General features: G+C 50.7%; 1 protein-coding gene across 3 annotated transcripts; it reads right to left on the reverse strand.

The window, feature by feature from the left end:
• Positions 1 to 1,660: 1,660 nt before the first annotated feature.
• LOC132523245 (cytochrome P450 1A1) lies at positions 1,661 to 8,885 on the reverse strand. Of its 3 annotated transcripts, XM_060153971.1 has the most exons (8): positions 8,431 to 8,880; positions 8,099 to 8,198; positions 4,736 to 5,600; positions 4,054 to 4,180; positions 3,876 to 3,965; positions 3,659 to 3,782; positions 3,427 to 3,513; positions 1,661 to 3,263 (listed from the first exon to the last, which is right to left on the reverse strand). In XM_060153971.1, the coding sequence occupies exons 3-8, from the start codon at positions 5,570 to 5,572 to the stop codon at positions 2,978 to 2,980; spliced, it is 1,551 nt and encodes a 516-aa protein (XP_060009954.1). In that variant the 5' UTR covers positions 5,573 to 5,600; positions 8,099 to 8,198; positions 8,431 to 8,880; the 3' UTR covers positions 1,661 to 2,977. The 3 variants fall into 3 exon arrangements, with proteins under 3 accessions (XP_060009954.1, XP_060009944.1, XP_060009964.1); XM_060153961.1 differs by lacking the exon at positions 8,099 to 8,198 and having other exon boundaries at positions 8,431 to 8,606; XM_060153981.1 differs by lacking the exons at positions 3,427 to 3,513; positions 8,099 to 8,198 and having other exon boundaries at positions 8,431 to 8,885.
• Positions 8,886 to 23,859: the final 14,974 nt, after the last annotated feature.

Here is a 23,859-nt window from a genome sequence, read left to right on the forward strand (position 1 = left end):
TGTGTATATATATATATATATATATATATATACACAACATATTTTTTAACTCAAACTTTGATATGTTACATGTGTACCTCCTTTTTTCCACGCCAAAGATCCTGGTTCTCAAGGATAGAAGGGATGATGAATTAGAATACTCTCATTATTAGTTGCTCTTTGTTTTAACCCACATTACTCTATAGTCTCAAAATAAAAATATTAATATTACCATTACCAATATGATTAGTGAGAACAGTTCCATAAATTGTTTTGCATATGCTGTCCCCATTCCTCCCTTTTTTTTAGAATAAAGATTGGCATACTTTTTTTTTTACTGTTTTAACTATTTTAAACTGCATAATTCAGCAGGTTTTAGTATATTCACAAATTTATATAACCATCACCAGATCTTATTCCAGAATATTTTCACCACCCCTAAAAGAAGCCCTGCACCTTCCATTCTCCCTGCCCATATCCTCTGTCATCCACTAACCTGCTTTCTGTCTCTCCGGATTTGCATGCCCTAGACATTTCATATAAATGGAAGCATACAACATGTAGCGTTTTGTGTCTGGCTTCTTTCACTTAGCATGATGTTTTCAAAGCTCATCTATGTTATAGCATATAATACAAGTTATTTTTTAAGTCAGTACAGGAATGATTGGATGCCGAATTCCTCATCTTCCTATATAAACAGGGTTGCTCCAGCTGACTTCAGCTCCTTCCTTGCAGAGGCCTGAAACTCTTGGTGAGTGGGAACTATCCACTCCTGCCAGAAAGCACAGTGAATGAATGGCAATTCCTGGCCACTGCACAATGCTTCAGGAGGAAAGGTGGGCTGTGGTCACAGTGCATCTCTCCTCAGTCCCTTAGCCAGAATAGCTCCTGACTATGTGGGTCCAGCCTCTGCCCCGACTTGGCACCACTACTCTGCCATCCCAGGTGGAGAGGGAAGATCTCAATGTGGAAATCTGGGCAACAGTCGGCCTATGGGGCCTGATAATCAAACACTTTGTTCTCCATCTGTGACCAGTTCTGCGTTCTAATAGGGGTGCAGGACCTGAACCGGGCATGGCTAGTGAGGAGCAGACCATGACTTCTGAGCTGAGAACCTTTCCCCTCTCCCACACCATGACCAGAGTCCACCCGTTGGACCTGAGCATCTAATGCTGTGAGACCCAAATGAGTCTGCCTCCCATCCTCCAAGGAGGGCCCCACGCAGATATCCCCAAGACCTAGTAACCTTTCCCAGCACCCACTCCCCCCGCTCCCACCCAGCCCCCTCTGGCTCTGGGCTTCACCCTCCTGTATGTATCTGTCTGGTAGAGACCTGATCACAATGAATTGGGTGATGTTTTAATGAGTTAGTTCCCCCGACTAGCTTGGGAAGCTCTTGAAGGAACCGTGTCTTATTCACTTTATCTCCCCCCGTGCCTGGTCCAGAGAATGTTCTTCATCAATGTGTGATCAGTTAGAGAAGGAGGAACCCAGTGAAGTGATAGAGTCTTGTGCCCCAGCCAGACCGTGAGCTGCCTGAGAGCAGCAGCTTCACCTCTCCACCGCCTCCTCCTCCCCTTCGTCCTCCCACAGTAAAACCCAACATGAGATTGGGCTCAGAGTGGGCACATAGATGAGTGATGGCTTCACTCAAGATTTTAAAACTCTCCACCTATATGACTTTTGGATAATATCTTTATTTAGCTCAGGTAGATGCTTCCCACACATTTCTGGATACTTGGGTTAGAATTTTTTCCATAGCACTCAATAAACTGTTCTTAAGCTCTCATATATGGTAAATGCAAACATACAAGTACAATACAGGCTAAAATAAAAAGGCCCTTGCATACAAACATTTTTAAAAGACGTTTTAACACAGGGCATAGGGAAAGGAGACCCAGTAGAAGGTAATTGAATTACTACCCCTTCCCTCCTGACCTGGTCCTGGTGCCTGGATTTGGGCACTCCCTCTGCTCTCTGCTCCCCTTAAACACAAGTCCCCAGCCCATCCTGGACAGGAACAGGGACCTTGCAAGGCCAGGAGGCAGACCTGTTGCTGCCTGCAGAGAGGAAGGCGATCTCCCAGGCACAGTGTCCCAGACCCTAGTGGTCAGATTGCTCAGCCTTGTATAAGCGGGGAGACCACCACTGTGTCAGTATCCTGGACTGCCTCTCCCTTTCACTCTTTTTTTTTTCCCCCTAATAAATTTATTTATTTATTTTTGGCTACTTTGGGTCTTCGTTGCTACGCGCAGGCTTTCTTTAGTTATGGCGAGTGGGGGCTACTCTTCGTTGCGGTGCGCGGGCTTCTCACTGCGGTGGCTTCTCTTGTTGCGGAGCACGGGCTCTAGGCATGGGGGCTTCAGTAGTTGCAGGACGTGGGCTCAGTAGTTGTGGCTCATGGGCTCTAGAGTGCAGGCTCAGTAGCTGTGGTGCACGGGGTTAGTTGCTCTGTGGCATGTGGGATCTTCCTGGACCAGGGATCGAACCCGTGTCCCCTGCATTGGCAGGCGGATTCTTAACAACTGCGCCACCAGGGAAATCCCTCCCCTTCACTCTTGACGGCTCCCAATTGTCAAAGAGATTGGACAGGCCCTGGTGTTGCCTGCTCTAAATGTTTCTCAAACCAGTCAGCCTGAACAGAGAGCCAGCCAGCTGGTGAGCCCAGGGGCTTCCAGAGAGCTCTTTAGAGGTTTCCAGAGGCCTGAGGACCCCCTATCCCTTCCAGGCCTCCTAGCTTAAGCACAACTTCGGAAGGGCTCCATTAGCTCCTGTGTGACCCCTGTTGTGTCCACTGTCTGTGGTCAGTGCACAGAAGGACAAGTCCAGGGTAGGGGGCAGGTATAATCTCTCAGGTTTGCCCACAGCTCAGACAGCAAAAAGTCAGCCAGACAATATCTGTGCATTTAGGCCAAAGTTTAGACTCCCTGGGTCAGCCTCCTGGCCTGGCTGCCCAGACAGGCCAGTAGAGAGTCTAGGCTGCAGGGCTCTCCGTCCCCTAAGAGCGCATGTGCACCTGGAAGTGCTCACAGGGGGCATGCTTCATGGTCAGCCCGTAAATGGGGGTCATGTCCACCTTCACACCCGGGGTCACACGGAATTCCACCTGCTGCAGGAGGATGGCCAGGAAGAGAAAGACCTCCCCGCGGGCGATGGTCTCACCGATGCACTTCCGCTTGCCCAAACCGAAAAGAATCACCTTCTCACTGAGAGCTTTGTTAATGGTGCCACCAGCGGTGAGAAACCGTTCTGGCCAGAAGGCAGATGGATTATCCCACAGCTTCCTGTAATTGAAGAGAGGCAGCTGAAGTAGCAGCTTGGGGGCTCAGAACCATCAGGTGGGTTGAGCCCCAGCTCAAAAGAATAGGGTTTAGGCAAGTAGCTCAGGGACAGGAGAGTCTGAAGCTTAGGAGAGAGTGAAGCTTCCCCTGCCCCCTCTCAACTTACTGGTCATGGTTGCTCTGCCACTGGTTTACAAAGACACAGCGCCCCTTGGGGATGTAAAAGCCATTCAGACTTGTGTCTCTTGTGGTACTGGGGAGGGGGGAAGCTCAGTTAGGCTCAGGGCCACAAGGAGATCCCCCTGCCTCCCATACCGTGTCCCTCCCGCTACCCTGATCAGGTACATGAACTGGAGTAAGGCCCAGCAACAGACAGCAGCGGACCCGTGGAGCCTCACCTGTGGGGGATGGTGAAGGGCACGAAGGAGGAATGTCGGAAGGTCTCCAGAATGAACGCCTCCAAATAGGGCAGCTGGGGTCTGTCAGAGAGCCGGGGCTGCCGTGCGCTGCCAATCACTGTGTCTGCAGAACAGAAAGGACCAGACAGATGAAGCAGCCACTCAGACCTTGGCCGGACCTCCTGCCTTGAGCACACTGAAGGAAGCCACCACCTACCCAGCTCCTCCTGAATCTTTTTCTGCACCCTGGGGCTTGTCACCAGGTACATGAGGCTCCAGGAGATGGCGGTTGTGACTGTGTCAAACCCTGGCCAGGGGAGAATAGAGGGCAAAGTTAGGTGGTTGGTGGGTCAGGACAGCTGGGAAGAGGAAGGGCACAACGGGGTAGCTCATACCAGCTCCAAAGAGGTCCATGACGACATTAACGATCTTCTCATCTGACACCTGGATATTGGCATTCTCGTCCAGTCTCTTGTCCTGACAGTGCTCAATCAGGCTGTCTGTGATGTCCCGAATGTGGCCCTGGGTAGGGAAGGCCCACGGGTGAGCAAGATCCCAAAGCCAGACTTGCCTCTCATCCAGGCCTGGTCCCTTCCCATCCCTATAGCATCTTCCTTCAGCAGGTGACTGCTCCATGCCCGAGGCCACCACTGCAGCTTCTCTTGCCTCTCCAAAGCTGTCTCCTGACTCAGGATACTAGCAGCCCCAACTCGAGGGACACCTGACACAGAGTCCAGTACCATCATCATCTGGACATGTTTTTTACCCTTTTCTCTCCCATGAGGCCGGAAGACCAACTCTTTAACTCTTTCTGGTCCCCACAATAACTGTCCTAGGGTCCTGCATGGACAGGCTATTCAGTAAATATTGCTGTCTGATGGAAAGATAGAAGGGCTGGTCAAGAAAAAGTTATATCTCCCTGCCAAGGATGGAGTCCCCTCCACTACTGGCTTCAAAATCCCAGGGTGAAGGCCTGCGAGAGCCTGCCAAACCCTACGCTGCTCCAGTTATCTCTGACCTCCTGACCCCTGACCCTACCCACTCCCTACCACTCATCTGCCCCTCCCCAGCCTGTACCTTCTCAAACGTTTTATAGTGTTCCTTGAGCATCTTCTGCATGAAAATGTAGAACCTCTGATTCAAGTCCTTGAAGACATCCAGGGCAGTGTTGGGCAGGTAACGGAGGATAGGGATGAAGTCGGCTGGGTTCCCAGAGGCAGTCACCTCCCCGAACTCATTACTCAGAGTGAGTATGCTAAGCAGCTCTTGGCTCTCATGGTCATAGCGTCGGCCAAAGCACATGGCACAGATGACATTGGCCACTGACACCACTACATACCTGTAGGGGTCAAAGCGCCCAGACTCTGCCATCAGCTCCTGGAACTTGCTGATGAGGGCCTCAGTCTCCTTGCGCACATGCTCTTCCAGGTAACAGGAGGATGAGGAAGCCGGGTCTGAGGCAACGGAGAAGGAGTTGAGAGCATTCTGGGCCAGGCGTCGCCGGGCAGCCCACACTGGTCCAGAGTCTGGGTTGAAGGTCATACTCTGGCCATCAGCGACTAAGGTGAAGCTGTAGAGGTCAGGCCGGCCCTTGAAATCATCACCCTGCCGCACCAGGGCCTGCCGGATGGTGTCCAGGCCGCTGAGCACCAGCACGGGTGTGCAGCCAATGCGGATCTGCAGCACGTCTCCATAGCGCTGGCTCAGCCGCGACAGGGCCAAGTGTGGGCTCTTCCCCAAGGTCAGCACGTGCCCGATCAGGGGCCAGCTCCAGGGCCCTGGTGGACTCTTCAGGCCTTTAGGGACCCGAGGCTGCCAGGCCCTGACCACCCAGAATACCAGGCAGAAGGTGGCAGAGGCCAGGAGAAGCTCTGTGGCCGAGATGGGGATGGAGAGTCCAAACACAGAGAACATGATCGGTGTAGAGATTCCAAGGTGGCCGCTGAGAGGTGGGATAGGAGGGAAAGATCAAGACATCAGATGGGGAGCTGGGAGGAGCCAGTGTCCTAAAGTGTCAGCACACTGGTCAAAGAAATGGAAAACCTCATCCAGAACTGTTCACTGGACATGAAGGGGAAGAGGAGGTAGGAGAAGCTGTTTGTTGAGCTGCTACTATGAGCCAAGAATTTTAGTTATTCTTCATTCAGTCCTGGCCACAGCCTATGTGGTAGACTGCAGTGAGGCTCAGAGAAGGTATGTGACTTGCCCAAGGTCACACAGCCAGGACGTATAGGATTCAAATCCCAATCCAAATTTGCCTAATTCCAGAGCACTTCCTCTTAACCGCTGCACCAATCTAAACATCAGCCTGTGATTTCCATAGAGCACCTATACTATTACTTACTTCGTATTTTTCTAAAATCAACTTCAAATCCACACAGTTAGCAGCATTCCAAACCATAATATCTGTGTGAAAGTACAGGATTTTTTTTCCCCTAACATATATTAAAATAAACACATAATCGATGTGTATCACCCAATTCCCCGTGAGTACTACCCACCCAACTAGGGAAAACACTGTCAGAGAGCAACGGATCATCCACTCCTTCAGCCTTATTTCACATTTGGGGAAACTCACCTCCAGAGGAGGCACTGACTTGGCTAAAGCCACCCAGCACTCAGACAGAGCCAGGACTCAGACCTCTTAGGGAAAGTTCCCCGGGAAGTTTCCAGCTCCTGTCATAGGCACTTCCCTTGGAAGAGTGGTCAGATCAGTCGATGAAAAGGGATTTTCCCAGAACGCTCAGTTCTCTATTGCTCAAACCCAGGGTCTAGGGAATCCTGCCAGACTCTGGGACAGGGTGGGGCAGGGACAGGGGACTGCCCCCTTACTTACTGTCTAAGCCACTCTGCCCTCATCCCCAGCTCTCTGAGTTCAACTGACCCACGGTTTAAAAGCAGCTGGAGGCCAGCTAGATTGAGGCTCCCGGTCACAGAATTCCAGGCCAGGGTTTTCACTGGGCTCAATTCTCAATGAATGAATAGTCTGGGCCTCCTCCATTTGCCAGTCACAAGAGAGCTGTGAATAAATGGAAGGCTCCCACCAGGCAAAGGCTGCAAGAAAACTCCAGACTGGAATCTGGGAAACTAGGAATGGAGCTGAGTTTAACAGAGGCTGAGACAATACTTCCTCTCTAGGTTCGGTCTAGAAAGGGTGTGCAAATTCATGGACTACTCTCTTCGAGGCATGGGGCTCGGACTGGGACATCTTACTGGTGCCCTGGACCGGTGGTCAGGACACCCAGTGTTCCAGGCTCTATGATGTGGCCTTGGATTAGTCGGTTCATTTTACCCTTCTCACCTCCAGTCACATCACCTGAGAGAGGGAGTGCGACATGATCTCTGATTCAGGGTGCCCAGCTGATCTCAGAGAAGAGAAAACCCAGATCTGACCTGGGGAAACTCACAGTCTGACTAGTGAGGTTTCCCCACAGAAGAGCCAGCCAAGATGGGGAGGTTATATGGTTCCTACCTCAACTACTATAGCCATCTGTCTAGGGAGGCTTCCTGGAGGAGCTGAATCCCAAAGCACACATTAGTCCCAGTTCCTTGAGTGAACTGGGGATACTGCTAGGCCTTGGTGTGCCATGGTTTTCCCTTCTGCACAGTGGGTGCCCCAAAGACCTCTAGCCTTCATAAGATGGTAGGAGGCCAATCGTCTGATCAATTCTCCTTTGATTTGGATATGTTGAAGTTTTGTTGAGAAGGAGGTTAGAGAGTAGATTAGCAAAGTTCCAAGAGCAAAATTACAGTGTGTTAAAGTGTGGGGGGAAAATTAGTCTTATTTTTTCCCTACGTGGGATACAACACTGTGAAGTTCAATCTTCAACTGAAGGCCCAGCAATTCTCCTAAAACACAGTTCTTTGTTTCTTTCCTTAACAAGGTTTAAGCTAGTGTTAATAAATTAAAAAGAGAAATTGCTTTTCTGTCCACTTCAGCTTTGTTTTATGCCCATTTCATATTGTTGTCTCTGTTGTAATTCATACTTTTATACCATTTCTGATGTGTAAAATTGGTTGTCTTGTAAATATAAAGAGTTCAATGGTAAATAAACTATTGTGGCTGTTAATTTTGAAAACAAAAAAGATGGTAGGAGGCCAAGAGAGGTGTGACTGCTGAGTTTTCAGGGTCAAGCTCTCTGCAGCGGGCAGTCTCTCACATTGACTGCCCCCAGCAGAGGACAGAGAAGACAGTCAGTCAATGGAACAGGGTAGGCCTCTCGGCAGTGCCCAGGACTTCCACTCAGACCAGCCTCCCATGTCGGGCCAGCACACCTCAGCACTGACAAGCTATGCCTTGGGAGGGTGTCTCCAGCCAGGGGTAGCTTTTAGATAAGTCAGGGTACAGCTAGTAAGAACCCAACCTGCCCCCTCCATCTACCCTGACCACCCAGGAGAAGCCCCCCTCACACAGCCTGAAGGAGGGCTGCACTGGCTCACCTGTGTCCTTATGCCAGCCTCCCAGGTGACCCTCATGGGGAAGCCCCAAGGCATTCATGGAGTCAGTGGGAGATGGAGCTGGAGCCTGGGTCCTGGAGCCCTGAGAGGGGAGCATCTGCATCTAGAGTTCTGATACTAGTCGTGGGACCTCGGGCAAGTCCTGCCCTTCCTCAGGCTTCAGTTTCCCCACTTAGTGAGGAAGTTAGACTGCCTCCTCACTAAGGACACTCTTAGCCTCCTTTTTTTGAGGTGCTACACCAGAAAGACCTTGATGAATCAAAATTTTCCTTTGGGGGGAGGGAAGGGACAACCCAGAAGCCCCCAGCACTCACCTGCGTCTGCGGGGGGGCGGGGTGCAGAGCTGAGCTGGGAAGAGTGGTCCCTGGACTCAGGGACCCCCCGAAGAAGATCAGGGAAGGCTCCAAGGAACTGTCACCTTCAGGGTGAGCGTGAAGGCACTGCCACCTTTATAGGCGGCCTTCGCGTGTGGCCACGCCTCCTGGAGCGCTGGGATGGGGCGGGGGTGTGGGGGGGTGCGGCTGGCGAATGGTCGCTCTAGGATGGAGAGAGGAGTGGGGAGACAGGACGCAAGGGGATAGGTAAGAACACACTATGGGATGCCTCAACCAAGTGCCGGCACTTAAAGGGGTGTACCTGGGACCCCCAGTTCCGAGGTACCCCATGGATAGGGCAGAGCCCAGCTGAGAAGGTTTGGGGGAAGTAGTCCCATGATAGCCCGAAAGAGGGTATGGGGGTGCTCTATCCCCGGGCACGGGGACCCCTCTCCCTCATTTTTGCACCCACTGAAATTTGGGGGTGCAATTGCTTCCTCCTCACTACTAGCGGATGGGAGCCAGGCAGGCAGGGAGGGGCGGAGCTGCGGGTGATGACATCCTAACCCGGGTTATTGAGTCCATGCTCGCGTGAGAAGCACGACGACCCCAGCCCCGAGGTCACCGGGGCCGGAAGACCAGAGGCGCCGATGGGCTGGCCCCTTCCCCCAGAGCCCTCCACCCCCCCAACCCCAGAGCCCGGACGACTAGCAGAAGTCAGCGTTCCCTGACGGAGGGGCGGGAAGGGATGGAGAAAGTGCAGTATCGCCGAGCGCGCACTAGCGGGGATACGTTGAGGCGCCTCTAGGGCCACTTTGGAATGCTGCAAACCAAGGGTACTTCCAGTCAGGACCCACGGGCCCTCGAAGTTCCCAGGGTTGCTAGCGCTTTGGCATGGCAGAGAAATCGGGCAGCGAGTGGATCTCCTGGTGGCCGAGAAAAGGGTTAGAGGGAGGCCCTTGGGCGGGCAAGAGAGGGGGCCCAGGGACTAAAGAGGGGGGCGCCCGGCGCACATGCCTCCCCAGGCTAGCGTGCATGAGTCTGGCACATCCCTCCAGGGGGCAGAGGTCACGCGGTCCATCCCGGCCCCACCTGGCTAGGGGCGGGGTGCCCAGAAGTTGCGTGAGAAGGACCCGGAGGCCCGCGCAGCCACCCAGCCGCCCAACTCCCGGGCCCGGCTCGGTCCCAGCACAGTCACGCGAGCGCGGGCGGAGGGTAGGGGGGTGTGGGGTGGGGGGAGGAGTCTGGAGCGGGGCTCTTAAAGGGCCAGTCTCTAGTGGAGCGTGGGGGTAGAGGTGGAGGGAGAGGAGCCGCCGAACCCTCGTAGGTGCGTGATTGGATGGGGCGGGCGGGGGGGGGGCGTGCAAAGGGCCTAGGTTTGCGTGCATAGCTGGGCTTTTGCAAGCAAGCGGGCTCCTGACTGTGTCCTTATTTTTGGTCCACGCCTGTGGCGGGACATGCAGCCCCAGCACAGCCCGGGTCGCCTGGCCGGCTACCTCCGACACTGTCCTCGTCCCTGCCGAGGCTTCCCGATGTAGGGTGTCCAGGCGTATTTGCGTGTTTAGCTCAACGTGTCCCCAACTAACCACATCACCCGCCCTCGCCGCCGCGCTCCCCAACCCTACGAATAGCACTGCCATCCACTGGCCCAGACCAGAAAACGGAGCCTCATCCTGCCCCATCACCTTCCACAGCAGTTGGATGCCACCTCGTGCACTGCACAAATAAATATTTACCAAATGCCTACTGTGTTCCAGACACAGTTCTGGACGCTGGTGATTGATATAGAGGTGAACAAAACTGACAACCTCCTGCTTTCCTGTAGCTTACATTGTGAGGCAAGGGGGGTGGGAGGTGGAGACAGAAAACGCAGAGAGTCTCAGAGGGTGAAAAGTGCTATAGAGAAAAATAAGGCAGAGGAGGAGTAGGAATCATGTGGAGTCAGACTGCAATTCAAAAAAGGCTGGTTGGGGAAGGCCTCACTGAGAAAATGACACCCAGCCCAGGCAGGAGGGTGAATCAAGAATCAAGGCGGGTATCTGGAAGAAGAGTGCACCTGGCAGGAGGAACAGCAAGTTCAAAAGCCCTGCACAGCGGTCCTTGGGAGAGGGAGCAGTACCAGGGGCACTGGAAATATGCAGTGTCTTGTGACTGGGGAGTTCTCCTGGAATTTAGTGCCCCCAGGGAGTGGGATGCTGGGACGGGGTGGGGGTGGGGGCACGGGAGCCCTGCCCCAGGTGCAGGGAACACCTCCTGAGACACATGGGACTTTCTTTGTGTGAGATAGAGATATTGTGGTGTCTGAGTCAAGGAAGATCACTGGCTACTGTGCTGAGAACAGACTGAAGGGGTAAAGGACATATTTCTCCACTTTGGTATCTGTCCAGCCCCCCTGCCACAACCTCATCCAGGCCCCCATCATTGCTCCCTAGAGTACTAACAGCCTTGAAGCCTGGGTACCATCTGCCTTTCACTCTCTCCAATTCCTTCTCCACCCTGTGGCATCCAAAGTGGTCTTTTCAAAGATGCAAAATCTCATTCCAACACCACCTTGCCCCTTCAGTAGCTCCCATCTGAATAGAAACCAGAATCTTTAGCAGAACCTACCAGGAATGCCCACCTCTACTTCTAATCTCCCCTACTTAAAGTCTCAGCTAAAACATCACTTCCTCTGAGAAGACTTCCTGGATCCTTTCAACAGCAAGTTAGATTTCTCCTGGTCTGTTTCCAGAACTATTCCATGGTAATTCTCAGGACATTTGCCTCTTGCTAGTACCCCAACCCAACCTGTCACTCCATCCCCCATGCTCTAACACAGAAAACCAGCCTGTGGGAAATTGATCTAATAAGCCAGGTCCTTGCAAGATAAAGGACTTGGTAAAGGAGTTAAACCCAGCTGTATTACGAATGGGGCACATGACCAGGGTGTTGAGCCCAAAGTACTGATGCTATAATGGTGGAGTTTAGGTAACAGAACAAGCAGGAGGCAAGGGAGGTATTGCTGAGCTTCCATTCTGTCCAGCATCCTCCCATTCATTTCACCTTTGCATCTCTGGCTCAGCCTGAGAAACTCCATGGTACCCAAGAGAGGTCTGTCCTTTAATCCCAACTGGGGCTAGAGCCACAGAGAGTGGAAAAAACTTGTGTAGAAGCCATGGCAAGGAAGTGGGAAGCAAGGTACTCCCAAATCCATCACCTGCTCTGCAGCCCAATCTCTCCCTTTGCACTCAGAGTCCCCACCAATGCCCTAGCTCTAGAGAATCATGGCAGCCTGTTCGTCATGACTGGAAGACCATCTGCTGGGGTTCCTGACCAGGACACAGAAAACCACTTCTCTTGGTAGAAGATACGCTTCTTTTCTCACATTCTCCAAGGGGCTCTTAATCCCAAAGAAATTCATTAGCTAATTAAGCCAATTCCTCTCCCACTTCTCAGCTGGAGAGACCGATGCCAGAAAGAAGAAGGCCTGAGGACAAATGACAAATCAAAGCAGAGCCCGGAACTCTAGCCCCTTGCTTCCAGGCCAGGGCTCTTCCCACCATGATTTATTGTCCCAGACTACCAGCAAAGCCCCAGGGCGCCAAAGGTAGACAGGCTCAGCCTCTAGGTCAGGGCCCCCCATCGCCCCATCTTCCTGGACAGGAGTCTGGGGTACTGGGGTTATGGGAGGCCTTGCACTTCTCATCACCAAGCCCTGACTTGGGGAACAGCTCTCAAGATAGGAGGGGACCCTCAGGAGCATGGGGAAGAGAAAGAGGGAGACAGGCAGGAGGTTAGAGGACCTTGACCCGGAGCTGAACAGCCAATCCTGGGTCAAAGTTTGTATGCCTTTGCGTGAGAAGCCCTTTGGCTAGGATTCCCTAGCGATCGATACCAGGAACACAGAGGAAGGAGTGGGCAGTGCAGAAAGGAGAGGGCTCTGGGCTGGAGGGAGAGAGACAGCTGAGGGTTTTGGCCCAGCAGAGTGACCCAGCTTAGAGTCTTCAGTCAGCACTGCTGAGGGCTACATGGCAAGGGGATGAGGAGACAAGACCCAGAATAAAACCCCTACCCCAAGGTGGAAGCAGGAAGCAGGCTGAACAGAGCCTATGCTAAATCTGGAAATGCTACAGGAGCTGTGAGAAGGCTGAGACCCCTGGGGGAGAGCAGAGGACTAGAGAAGGGTCCTGGTGTATGAGGAGTACAGGAAGGGCACACCTGGCATAAGGAGGGGCCATAACTTGAACAAGTGGGAGGTGGAGGTGAGGCAGTTTGAGAAGAGTAGAGTTTGAGTGGATGTGGAGAACTGGGACTTGTCTTCCAATGTGTCCTCACCCCACCAAGCCACCCTCCACCCCACCTGAGATCTGAGCCCTGAGCGCCTTCTCCTCTCCTACCTGTGCCCAGAGAGCCAGAGAGATTTGGTTTGCAGGATCCAAGGCTCAGATGGGACAGCCCCTGGCTCTCTGGCTCTTGGCTGCTATAGATAGGGTGACGGCTCTTGGCTGCTATAGATAGGGTGACAATACTTTCCTAGGATAGTCTTGGACTAAGCCTGTTGTCTTGTCTATTAAAAGTACCCTCTGGGGGCTTCCTGGTGGCGCAGTGGTTGAGAGTCTGCCTGCCGATGCAGGGGACGCGGGTTCGTGCCCCGGTCCGGGAGGATCCCACATGCCACGGAGCAGCTGGGCCCGTGAGCTATGGCCGCTGAGCCTGCGCGTCCGGAGCCTGTGCTCCGCAACGGGAGAGGCCACAGCAGTGAGAGTCCCGCGTACCGCAAAAAAAAAAAAAAAAGCCCTCTTTCCTTCTCAAAAGAGTCCTGGCTTGGGCAATAAATTATATGGTCACACCAGTGATAGTCGACATGTGAGTGGTTTCGTGTGCCCAGCATCCATCCTCTCTTCTTCTTGAAATACCACTTCAATTGTCCTTTGGGGACCACCCCACCCCTACTCTTAGCCAATAGGCTTGGTGGAACTAACCCTACCCCAGGCTACCAGGCTGACACATGACTCAGACCAAGCCAGTGAGAGCCCTGTGGGGTTTTAATGAAATTGTTGGTAAAGAAATGTTCTCTTTCTGCCAATGGTGGCTAAGCTGGTTAGAAAATAATTCTGGACCTACCAGTGGCCATTTTTTGAGAAGCCCATTAGAGGAAAGAAGAACTGGGAGATGATGGGAGGGAGGGAAAGAATTGATGACATTGAGCACCTAGATCCAGTTATTCCTGAAGCCCATGAAGTACACCATAAAACATCTCCGTTATGTGAGTCAATAACATCACCACCTCCGCCATCTCCTCCTTTCCCCCTTTTTCCTTCTTCTTTACTGTTTCCTCTTTCTCTTCTTCTTTCTCCTCCTTCTCCTCCTCCTCATCTTTCTCTTCTAGTAGGAGTGGATTTGGGGGTTTGCAACTGGAAGAATTATAACCAAAACCTGCAGGCCAGAGAGGCTTACCCAAGAGCGTTCGCTGAGTGATTAAACCTCAGAACTTGAGACAGATCCAAAAAGGCCTGGGCAGGTTGGACAGAATCCTAAGGAGTTACTCCTATCTAATAGCTTCCCACTGGTTTGCCTCTGTGCCAACAATGCCACCATCAGCACCACTGTGAGTGGCTAGTTTTATCTTCAGAACACCCCATGGTGGAGGTGAGGAGTTGTTGGCTGGGAAGTGCCTGGAGAGAACCCACAGTCGAGGCAGAGATCATCAGATGATTCGGTGCCATCTCACTGCTCTGGGAGCAGAGTTCACACCCTGCTGGCTGGGATGCCCTGGGAAGGAAGGTGCCCCATTTGCACTCCCAGCTCCTAGCTGAGGAAGAGACCCCATCCTTTCCCCAAGTTGAAGTTTTCAGAAGGAAGTTTTTGAAGAATCTCAGAGGAAACAGTCCTTACAATGGCCTGCAGGGCCCTTCCAGATGTGGCTCCCATTATCCCTCTGACCTCCTCACCTGTTACTCCTGCTTCCCCGGCTCACTCCTCTCCAGGCACAAGAGTAGCCTGAGGTTCCTAAGACACACCAGGCAAGTCCCTCCCTGTATCTGTCAGGGTCAGCCCCTGCAGGAATCAGAGAGCCCCCTCAAACTAAGTAATTGAGGAGAATTTAATAAAGGGACCATTCACAAAGGTTCAGCGTTTAGGGAAATCAATAGGGACAATGCAGCAGTCCAGGGCTAGCAGCAGCAAGGCCAGAAGTGATGAGGGGAAAGAGCGGAACAGAACCTGGAGGAGGTGGCTGTGGAGAGGCTATAGAGAGGAGCTGTGGCCTTCAGTAGAGAGTTGCTGCTAGCATGCAAAGACTCTACAGGGAGAGAGCCTAACACTCTGATCTGGGACTTCCCTGATAGTGCAGTGGTTAAGAATCCACCTGACAATGCAGGAGACACGGATTAGAACCCTGGTCCAGGAAGATCCCACATGCCGTGGAGCAACTAAGCCCGTGTGCCACAACTACTGAGCCTGCGCTCTAGAGCCTACGAGCCACAACTACTGAGCCCACGTGCCACAGCTACTGAAGCCCGTGCACCTAGAGCCCGTGCTCTGCAACAAGAGAAGCCACCACAATGAGAAGCCCGTGCAACACAACGAAGAGTAGACCCTGCTCACTGCAACTAGAGAAAGCCCACGCGCAGCAACGAAGACCCAACACAGCCTAATAATTAATTAATTAATTAATTTTTTAAAAAAGGGATGTATGACAAGAGATGCGCTCTTGTCCCTCTGGCCCTTGTCATGTCCGGATGTGATGGCCGGAACTGTAGCAGCCATATTGTGACCTTGGGGAAAGGCTGATATTCCAAGGATGGTGGAGCAGAAATTTGCAAAGAACCACTTTATTATTCATGGTCCTTGCAAGAACAGAATCCATTCAAAACTGAATCATTGAGAAGAGTTTAATAAGGGGACTATTTACAAAGGTGTTGACAGGTTATAGAGAAACTAACACAGGATAGTGTGGTACCATATGACTAGTAACAGAGAGGAGCCCTTACTGTCTTGAGCCTGAAGGGGCAAGAGGAAGGATCTGTTTCTGGAACCCAGAGAGAGAGAACTGTAAGGAGAGGAGAGCTGCCTGGCAGGAGCTGTGGCCTAGCATGGTGACTTTGCAGGGAGGGTCTGGAGAAAAAATACCCCAGACTCACTCTCCTCCCACCCTCCCATCTCATGCCCATGCCTCCCATTGACTGAACCCAACAAGTCACCAGAGGATGGGGAGCCCACTGACACAGTCTACTGAGGTCAGCCTCTCAGTGCCTAGAGTGGGGTGGAGAAGGGGGGAGTGGATGTGGAGGACAAAGAGGATTTTCAGCACAACCTGGGTCTGCAATGATTTCATTCATCTGTTTGCTTGCTTGTTGTCCGTCTCCTCCACAAAGGCAAGGTCTGCCTTATTCACTGCTCTAAGTCTCCTCTGAGAACAGTGGCTGGCAACATAATTTATGCTCAAAGAATATGGCTGAACGTCCACTATGTGACAGGTACTGTACTAAAAACTGAGTAAATAAGAACATAGTTTGCCTCAAGTTGTTCGCGGTCTAGAGAGGGCAAAGGAAACCAAAGCAATATGCCACCGTGGTGTTTGTGCCACGGGAGAGCTACGCCCAAAGGAGGAGGATCTAAACCAGAGTAGGGGGTCAGGACACACCCCAGAGGAGGTGGACCTGGAGCAGAGTTTTGGAGGCTTTGTTTTAATGGAGAGATGAGAATGCTTTGTCATATATGCATCATAGTACTGCAATATAAGTAAGCATCTCTAACCTGGAAGCAATGCATTTCCATGAGAGTGTTTGTTGGATGGGGAAGAGGTGATTGAGAGGAGGGTAGGGTGTTCCAAGCAGAGGGAACAACACGTCTGAATGCACAGAGGCAGAAAACTAGAAGAATTCTAAGAGTTCCTTCTGACTGGTGGGAAAGATGCATGAGAGGGAGGGAGTCATGGGAAACAAAGTGAGAGAAGGGAGTAGGAACTGGCTCACATGCTGAGCTAAGGAGTTTGGTTTGGTTTTTGAATGTCTTAAGAAATTAGTACTAAGGGATTTTACAAAGGGATATGGATTGCTCAGATTTGCAATTTCAGGAAGTTCAGCTGGGCGGCACTGTGGAGCCCAGATTGGAGGGATGGGAGGGAGGGAGCCTAGAACTGTGCCATTCAATACAGTAGCCACTAGCCACATGCAGGTACTTACATTTAAAATTAAATAGAATTAAAAATTCAGTATTTCTGTTGTACCAGCCTTTTCAAATGCTCGGTACCCACATGTGACTGGTGGCTACCTTATTGGATAGCACAGACTTAGAATATTTCCATCATCACAGGAAGTTCTACTGGGCAACACTGCCCTAGAGACAGTGATACCAGATAGGAGGTTCCTGCAAAAGTCCAGGTGGGAAGCAGAGCTTAGAATCTTCTCCAGGCAGCGCCACAGTGATGGAGAAATCGGTCAGACTCAAGAGGTATTTAGGTGGTAGAATCTTGAGAGTTTGGTGGGAGGTGAATAAGAGAAGGAGTCTTTGCGGATTCCCAGGTTTCTAGCTAGGGTGACGACCCAGAGGGAAGGTGTTTGGGCAGGGAGGTGACATCATCCATTTGGACATGTTGAGGAGGCAGGGGCAGGGGCCCTCTGGGTGGACACATGCAGTAGCGGGTGACTGGATGTCCAGGACTGAATCTCCCGGTCCTTATATAATAGATTGTGAGACACACACCCGCCCCAGCTTTAATTATTTGCCTGTGCTTCCCACAGCACCTGTGTCCACCATGGTCCTTCCTCTCTGCCAGGTCTGGGCACAGAGATGAATGGGACTCAGCCTCTGTCTTCGAGGGACCCACAGTCTGATTTAGGGTTTAGTTTAGATGATGATTCAGCCCCAAACTACAGCTCTTTGTGGCTAGATCCACAAGAGAGGTGAGAATGGAATGATGAGGGGCACAGAGGAGGACTTGCCCCACAGAAGCAGGGAAAAGGCTGCCATTTACTGTGTTCTGACCACTGGCCAGGCTGGTGAATGTGCACTAGATAAACTTGTTGAGTGACCCTCACCCTAACCGTAGCCACACCCTGCCTCTCCCTGGGCTCCCCCCGGATAGTCAACTCTCAATGTGCCTTCTCTCATGATAGCTTCCTGATTTGCCCTCTCCCCTGCCCCGTGCCCACTGAACTGCTTTTTCCCCGTATTCTGGCTCTGGGGAAAATTACTTAACATCTTTAGGCTTTCATTTCATCAACTGTAAAATGAGGCCAATAATAGTACCCATCTCATAGTGCTGCTATGAAGCTCACAGAGACGGCCAGTGTTAAACATACAGCACAGATCTTGGGGCAGAGTGGGTACTCAATAAATTTCAACTGTAAGGATTATTACTTGTCATTTCTATAAAACCAATGCAGGAAAATGCTGAAAGCAGTCTTCACGAAACTCTTAACACAGGCTAGCACTCTCACTTGTGAACGCTAATTGATTCAACAAATCTTTTTCTAAATACATGCTGTGTGTCAGTCCCCGTGCTAGAGACTAGAAATCTGAAGAAAAGCAGAGGTTGCCTTGACCTTCAAGGATCTCACAGTCCATGGGGGAAACAGCATGATGGGGGCTGTCGAGGAGGGCAGTTTGGGGCCTGTGGGATCTCAGAGGAGGGGTTCAGACCCAGCTAGCATGGTGACAGCTGAGCAGCGTATAAAATGATGAGCAGGAGCTGGCCAGGGAACACAGGATGGGGTGCAGGTTTCCAGTAAAGGGATCAATATATGGAGAAAGACAATGGAGGCGGGGCAAGTGGGATGTGGTGGCAACAAGGCCAGGGAAGTTAAGCAAGAGCTGCCGCGGAAGCCTTTGGGTGCCAAGCAAAGGAGTTCAGTTTTTATCTTGAAATCTATGGGGAACATTGAGGGGTTTTAAAAAGGGAAGTAGTCAACAGACACTCAAGGATGGCTGAAATCTAAAGATTAAAAACAATCCAATGGGGGCTTCCCTGGTGGCGCAGTAGTTGAGAGTCCACCTGCTGATGCAGGGGACACGGGTTCGTGCCCTGGTCTGGGAAGATCCCACATGCCGCAGAGCGGCTGGGCCCGTGAGCCATGGCCGCTGAGCCTGTGTGCTCCGCAACGGGAGAGGCCACAACAGTGAGAGGCCCACGTACCGCAAAAAAAAAAAAAAAAAAAAAAAATGTTTGAAACAGTAAATTTTATGTTTTATATTTTACCACAATTTTTAAAAGTGAAAGAAAATTCATAGAACTGCATAACACAAAGAGTTCATCTTAATGTAAACTATGGACTTTAGTTGATAATATTGTATTAATATTCATTCACCAATTGTAATAAATGTATCACACTAATGCAAGATGTTAATAACAGGGGAAACTGATTGGGGGAGGAGGCATATGGGAGCTCTCTGTACTTTCATTCCATTTTTCTGTAAACCTAAAACTGCTATAAAAATGAAATCTATTAAATTTTTAAAGTTCCATGCCAAAAAAAGTACACAGCATGATTTAATTTACATGAAAAACAAAAACTAACAAAACTAATTTATGCTATTAGAAGTTGGGGTCATTGTTATCCTTAGGGGAGCGCGAGGGGTTTCTAGGGTGCCGGTAACATTCTGTCTTTTGATCTGAGGACTGATTACAAGACTTTTGTTAAATCTGTAAAAAATTCATTGAGCTGTACAGATTATCTGCACTTTTCTATATGTATCTTGTAATTTAATAAAAAGTTTTAAGAAAATATTTAAAATAAAAAGATAAATCATCTCTTATGCAGAAGTCCAAATAATTTACACAGAGACTGTCCTCAAGGAGGGGAGAAGAACTCTCCATTTGTTGGTGTGGGCTGTGTACCTGACTCCCTTCCAAAGAGCACAGTACAGAAAGGGGAAAAGAGTAATGTTCCCATGGAGAAACCTGAAAAACACTACTGCAGTCAGCTGACCAACATCAACATCAACCTTCCTGTCAAGTTGATAGTATGTACCCTTGATATGATATGATGAAAATAGCACTTTACTCCTGTGGTCTTCCTACCAATAACCCATAACCCCAGTCTTACCATGAGAAACACATCAGGCAAATCACAATAGTGGGACATTCTACAAAATACCTGACCAGTTCTCCTGAAAAAAGAGTCTGAGAAATGTCTCAACCAAGGGGAACCTAAAGAGATATGGTGACTCAATGTAATGTGGTGTCCTCCTTGTTGGGACCCTGGAACAAGAAAGGACAAAGGACGTTAGGCAAAAACTAAGAAAATCTGAATAAAGTATGACTTTAGATAATTAGAGAGAGAGAGAGACAGAGAGGGAGAGAGAAAGGAAAAGACAGGAGGGAAGAGAGACAGAGAGAAATAGTCAGTTTTCTACAAAACCTACTCTAACTTCAAACCTTGACCTTTTTTATAGAGTGAGCTGAACCCAGTGAAGGTACAGAGAGAAAACATCTTTCCTTTCCTCTCAGCCACAGTCTTCAGACAGATTTGTCAGATTCCCCAGCCTTGCCCTTTTTTTTTGTTTGTTTGTTTTTTTAAGTATTTTAGAAATTTATTTATTTATTTTTGGCTGCGTTTTGAGTCTTCGTTGCTGCGCGCGGGCTTTCTCTAGTTGCAGCGAGCAGGGGCTACTTTTCGTTATGGTGTGCGGGCTACTCATTGCGGTGGCTTCACTTGTTGCAGAGCACGGCCTCTAGGCACACGGGCTTCAGTAGTTGTGGCACATGGGCTTCAGTAGCTGGCTCGCGGGCTGTAGAGCGCAGGCTCAGTAGTTGTGGTGCACGGGCTTAGTTGCTCCACGGCATGTGGGATCTTCTCGGACCAGGGCTCGAACCCATGTCCCCTGCATTGGCAGGTGGATTCTTAACCACTGTGCCACCAGGGAAGAGTTCCAGGAACCAATCTCTTTTTATTTGGCTGGTGCTGTTTATCTTGCCTCTTAGCTCCGAATGCCCTTGTATGTAGCAGACATTCCACTGCCAGCTTTTCATCGAGTACCTTTGAGCCCCATTGTGTCCTCCACATCACACAGTTCCTAACATAGCTGCTGGGCTCTGGCTGCCCTCTTGCACACCCCTCAGCTAGTTCCCGCAGGGTACCCCCTATAGCCCGTCATTGCGGGGCTTCTCACCCCTCTGTAGCCAGGTCTTATCCATGCAGTTCAAGTCCAGTTCCCTTCAGCATGTCCACTGGCCCTTCGGAGACTCACATCCTAGTAAGGCACCCAACTTGGGCTGTGCAGGCTGCCCTCTGCTGCCCCTGCCATGACAGGCTACTCTGCTCTGCCTCCATATGTCCACACATTTCCCCCAGATCCAGGGACACATGTCAAGCAGGTGCACATAGTGGTCTGGAGCACAATCTTCTGAAGGTTTGAGCCCAACTCTAACACATTGCTATGTGACCTACAACAAATTACATAACTTTTTGTGCCTCCGTTACCCCTCATATTGTAATATGAGAATAGTATTAATTTCCATCCCATAGGATTACTGAGAATGTTTTTTTGTTAACAGATATAAAGCTCTTATAACAACGCCGGCCCATAAGCATAGGGCGTTGTAAAGTTTGTGATAAATACACGAATGCCACAGTCTCCCTCACCATGGTCCAACCCATCTGGACTCACAGCTGAGGAGTTCCCTTCCTGCAGCTATCCCACTCTTAAGGTTTGGGTCTCCTGGAGCTCCTTCACTTGGCTTTGTGAGATGAGGGAGGAGAGAAGCACCATGGGACTCCTTACCAAACAACAGCCAGCCCTCCACTTCAAAGCTCCCTTTCATACAACGGACACCCACGTACCTTCACGTAGGTTCTTAGATAGCTGACATCTGTCATATCTACTCTCTCTCTCTCCTCTCTATAGAGATACGCAGATAGATGTACATTTTTTTAAACAGAACCATTTAAAAGTAAGTTGCAGAAATCATGATATTTCACCCCCTAAGCACTACAGCATTCATCTCCTAAGAACATTAATTTCCTAAGAATATTTCCTGAAATATTCTCCTACATAATCATGATGCTAGGCTCATATCGAAAAAAATTAACATTAATCCCATAATATCATCTAATCTCGAGTCCTTGTTTATGTAGCTTCAGTTGTCCCAAAAATGTCTTTTTTAGCTTTAAAAAAAGTTTTTTAAATCCAGGGCCCAATCAACGTTCACACATTTTTTTTTTTTTTTTTTTTTTTTTGCGGTTTGCGGGCCTCTCACTGCTGTGGCCTCTCCCGTTGCGGAGCACAGGCTCCCGACGCGCAGGCTCAATGGCCATGGCTCACGGGCCTAGCCGCTCCGCGGCACGTGGGATCTTCCCGGACTGGGGCACGAACCCGTGTCCCCTGCATCAGCAGGCAGACTCTCAATCACTGCACCACCAGGGAAGCCCCAGTGTTCACACATTTTTGGCATTTGGTGGTCTCTTTAGTCTCTTTGCTCTAGGAAAGGCCCTTGTCTTTTTTTTCTTTCTTTCTTTCTTAATGACATTGACCACTTTGAAGATTCCAAGCCGGTTGCTATGCCCCCACAACATGAATTTTCTTCATTCACTTTTACCATCTCTCACCAAGAGGGAGGAGGCTGAGGGGGCCTCTCTTTACAATATAGGATCCTCATCATGTCTTGTTTCCAGATTAAGGACCAGGGCTGAAATTCAGAGGCGGTCAGAACGTACCTATTTCTTATCTGGTTTCACAGGTTTGTTGGAGGGGTATTACAGGGCACCTTTCTGGAGAGGAGCAGTGAGTCTCCCCCGCTGATCAGCCTGGACTGAGTGCCCCCAGGCAGGGTCCCTCCTCGTGGGTGCAATGGGAAAGTAGGTTGGACTAGCCCAGAGAACTTTCACTCCCAGCACCCTGCCTTGCCCTTGAGAGAAATAAGCATTACCTCCAGACTCTGGACCCTGAAAGGAGTTGGACATTCCTCCCCAGGGACATAGTACCTATCCCCAGAAGAGCTGCCCCTGGGCCCTGGGAGGTAGGTGGAGCTGAGGGATCATGGCCCAAGGCCAAGAGCTGATCCTTTCAACTTTTTTTGGTGACTTTGATATCAGGTGACCAGGACAGCAAGGCCAATCTGATTGGGGTGGTAGTTATGAAAGACCACTCACCCAGAGCCAGAAGCTCTGTATCAGCTTCCACAATCCTGCTGATCTCAAGCACCTGCCTCTACAGGTACCTTTCTTGGGCTCATGTCTTAGCGCTTGGGATTCCCCATCAAAAATCCTGGGAACCCGTGGAGATGGAGGGATGGGGGGAACACTGGGTTAGGTGTAGGAGGTCTGAGTTATGGTTTTTTTTTTTTTGTTGCATTGGGTCTTCATTGCTGCACGTGGGCTTTCTCTAGTTGCGGCGAGCGGGGCCTTCTCTTGTTGCGGAGCACAGGCTCTAGGCACTCGGGCTTCAGTAGTTGCATGTGGGCTCAGTAGTTATGGCTCACGAGCTCTAGAGCTCAGGCTCAGTAGTTGTGGCGCATGGGCTTAGTTGCTCTGCGGCATGTGAGATCTTTCTGGACCAGGGCTCAAACCCGTGTCCCCTGAAATGGCAGGTGGATTCTTAACCACTGTGCCACCAGGGAAGTCCTGAGTTCTAGTTCTTGCTGCGCAGCTCCAGACTTTGGTTTCCCCATTTTTAAATGAGAAGCTTGGACTGGGCCACCTCTAAGGACCCTTAGTGTGACTGGATTGAAGAGGTGGGTAGGGCACCCCACCTGGCATGAGGGCAGCCCTGGCCCTGGGTGCAGCCCAACCTCAGCCTTCCAGACTGTGAGAGGATGGGGCGGGGGTTTGGACTTCCCTGGTGGTCCAGTGGTTAGGACTCCACGCCTCCACTGCAGGGGGCACAGGTTTGATCACTGGTTTGGGAACTAAGATTCCCACATGCTGTGCCGCACAGCCAAAAAAAAAAAAGACTGAGAGAATGGGGACTTGTCCTTGGAGGAGGTGTCCTGGTTGGTCTTGATAAAGAATGCCCTGGGGAAGGGGGCATCAGAAGCCATTTGCGTCAGCCCTGGGACCTTGATCCCATCAGTGTTGCTAGCGGGGAGCAGCTCCCTGTTCCGAGGGTATGAGGAGGTATCAGCAGGAAGGGTCCCCGCGGTACAATGCCCAGGATACACCCTGCACTGGGGTCCACAAGAGTGCTCCGTTTTGAAGTGATCACTTCAGCCTCAGAATTGGTAACAGGTGATGGGCAGAGGGGATGGCCAGGGCTGGGATTTCAGACGCTCAAGTTGGGAATCTCAGGGCTCTTTTCCAGCGCTCAGATTCTGTGATACACCATGGGTGAGCTCCTGGGATGAAGAATCCATGTAATTTAGTGAATGCAACTTAGTCTTTCTGGTGTCCAGCTGGGAGCCAAGCACAGAACATGTACAAGTGCTTATTGACTGAGTAAATGAATGAATGAGTGGCTCTATCTCGTCCCTCAGTCTGGCTCCTCCGTTCTCTTCCCCTGTAGTTGGTACAA

Source organism: Lagenorhynchus albirostris, chromosome 1, assembly GCF_949774975.1.
Source record: "Lagenorhynchus albirostris chromosome 1, mLagAlb1.1, whole genome shotgun sequence".
NCBI classification, from domain to species: Eukaryota; Metazoa; Chordata; class Mammalia; order Artiodactyla; family Delphinidae; genus Lagenorhynchus; species Lagenorhynchus albirostris.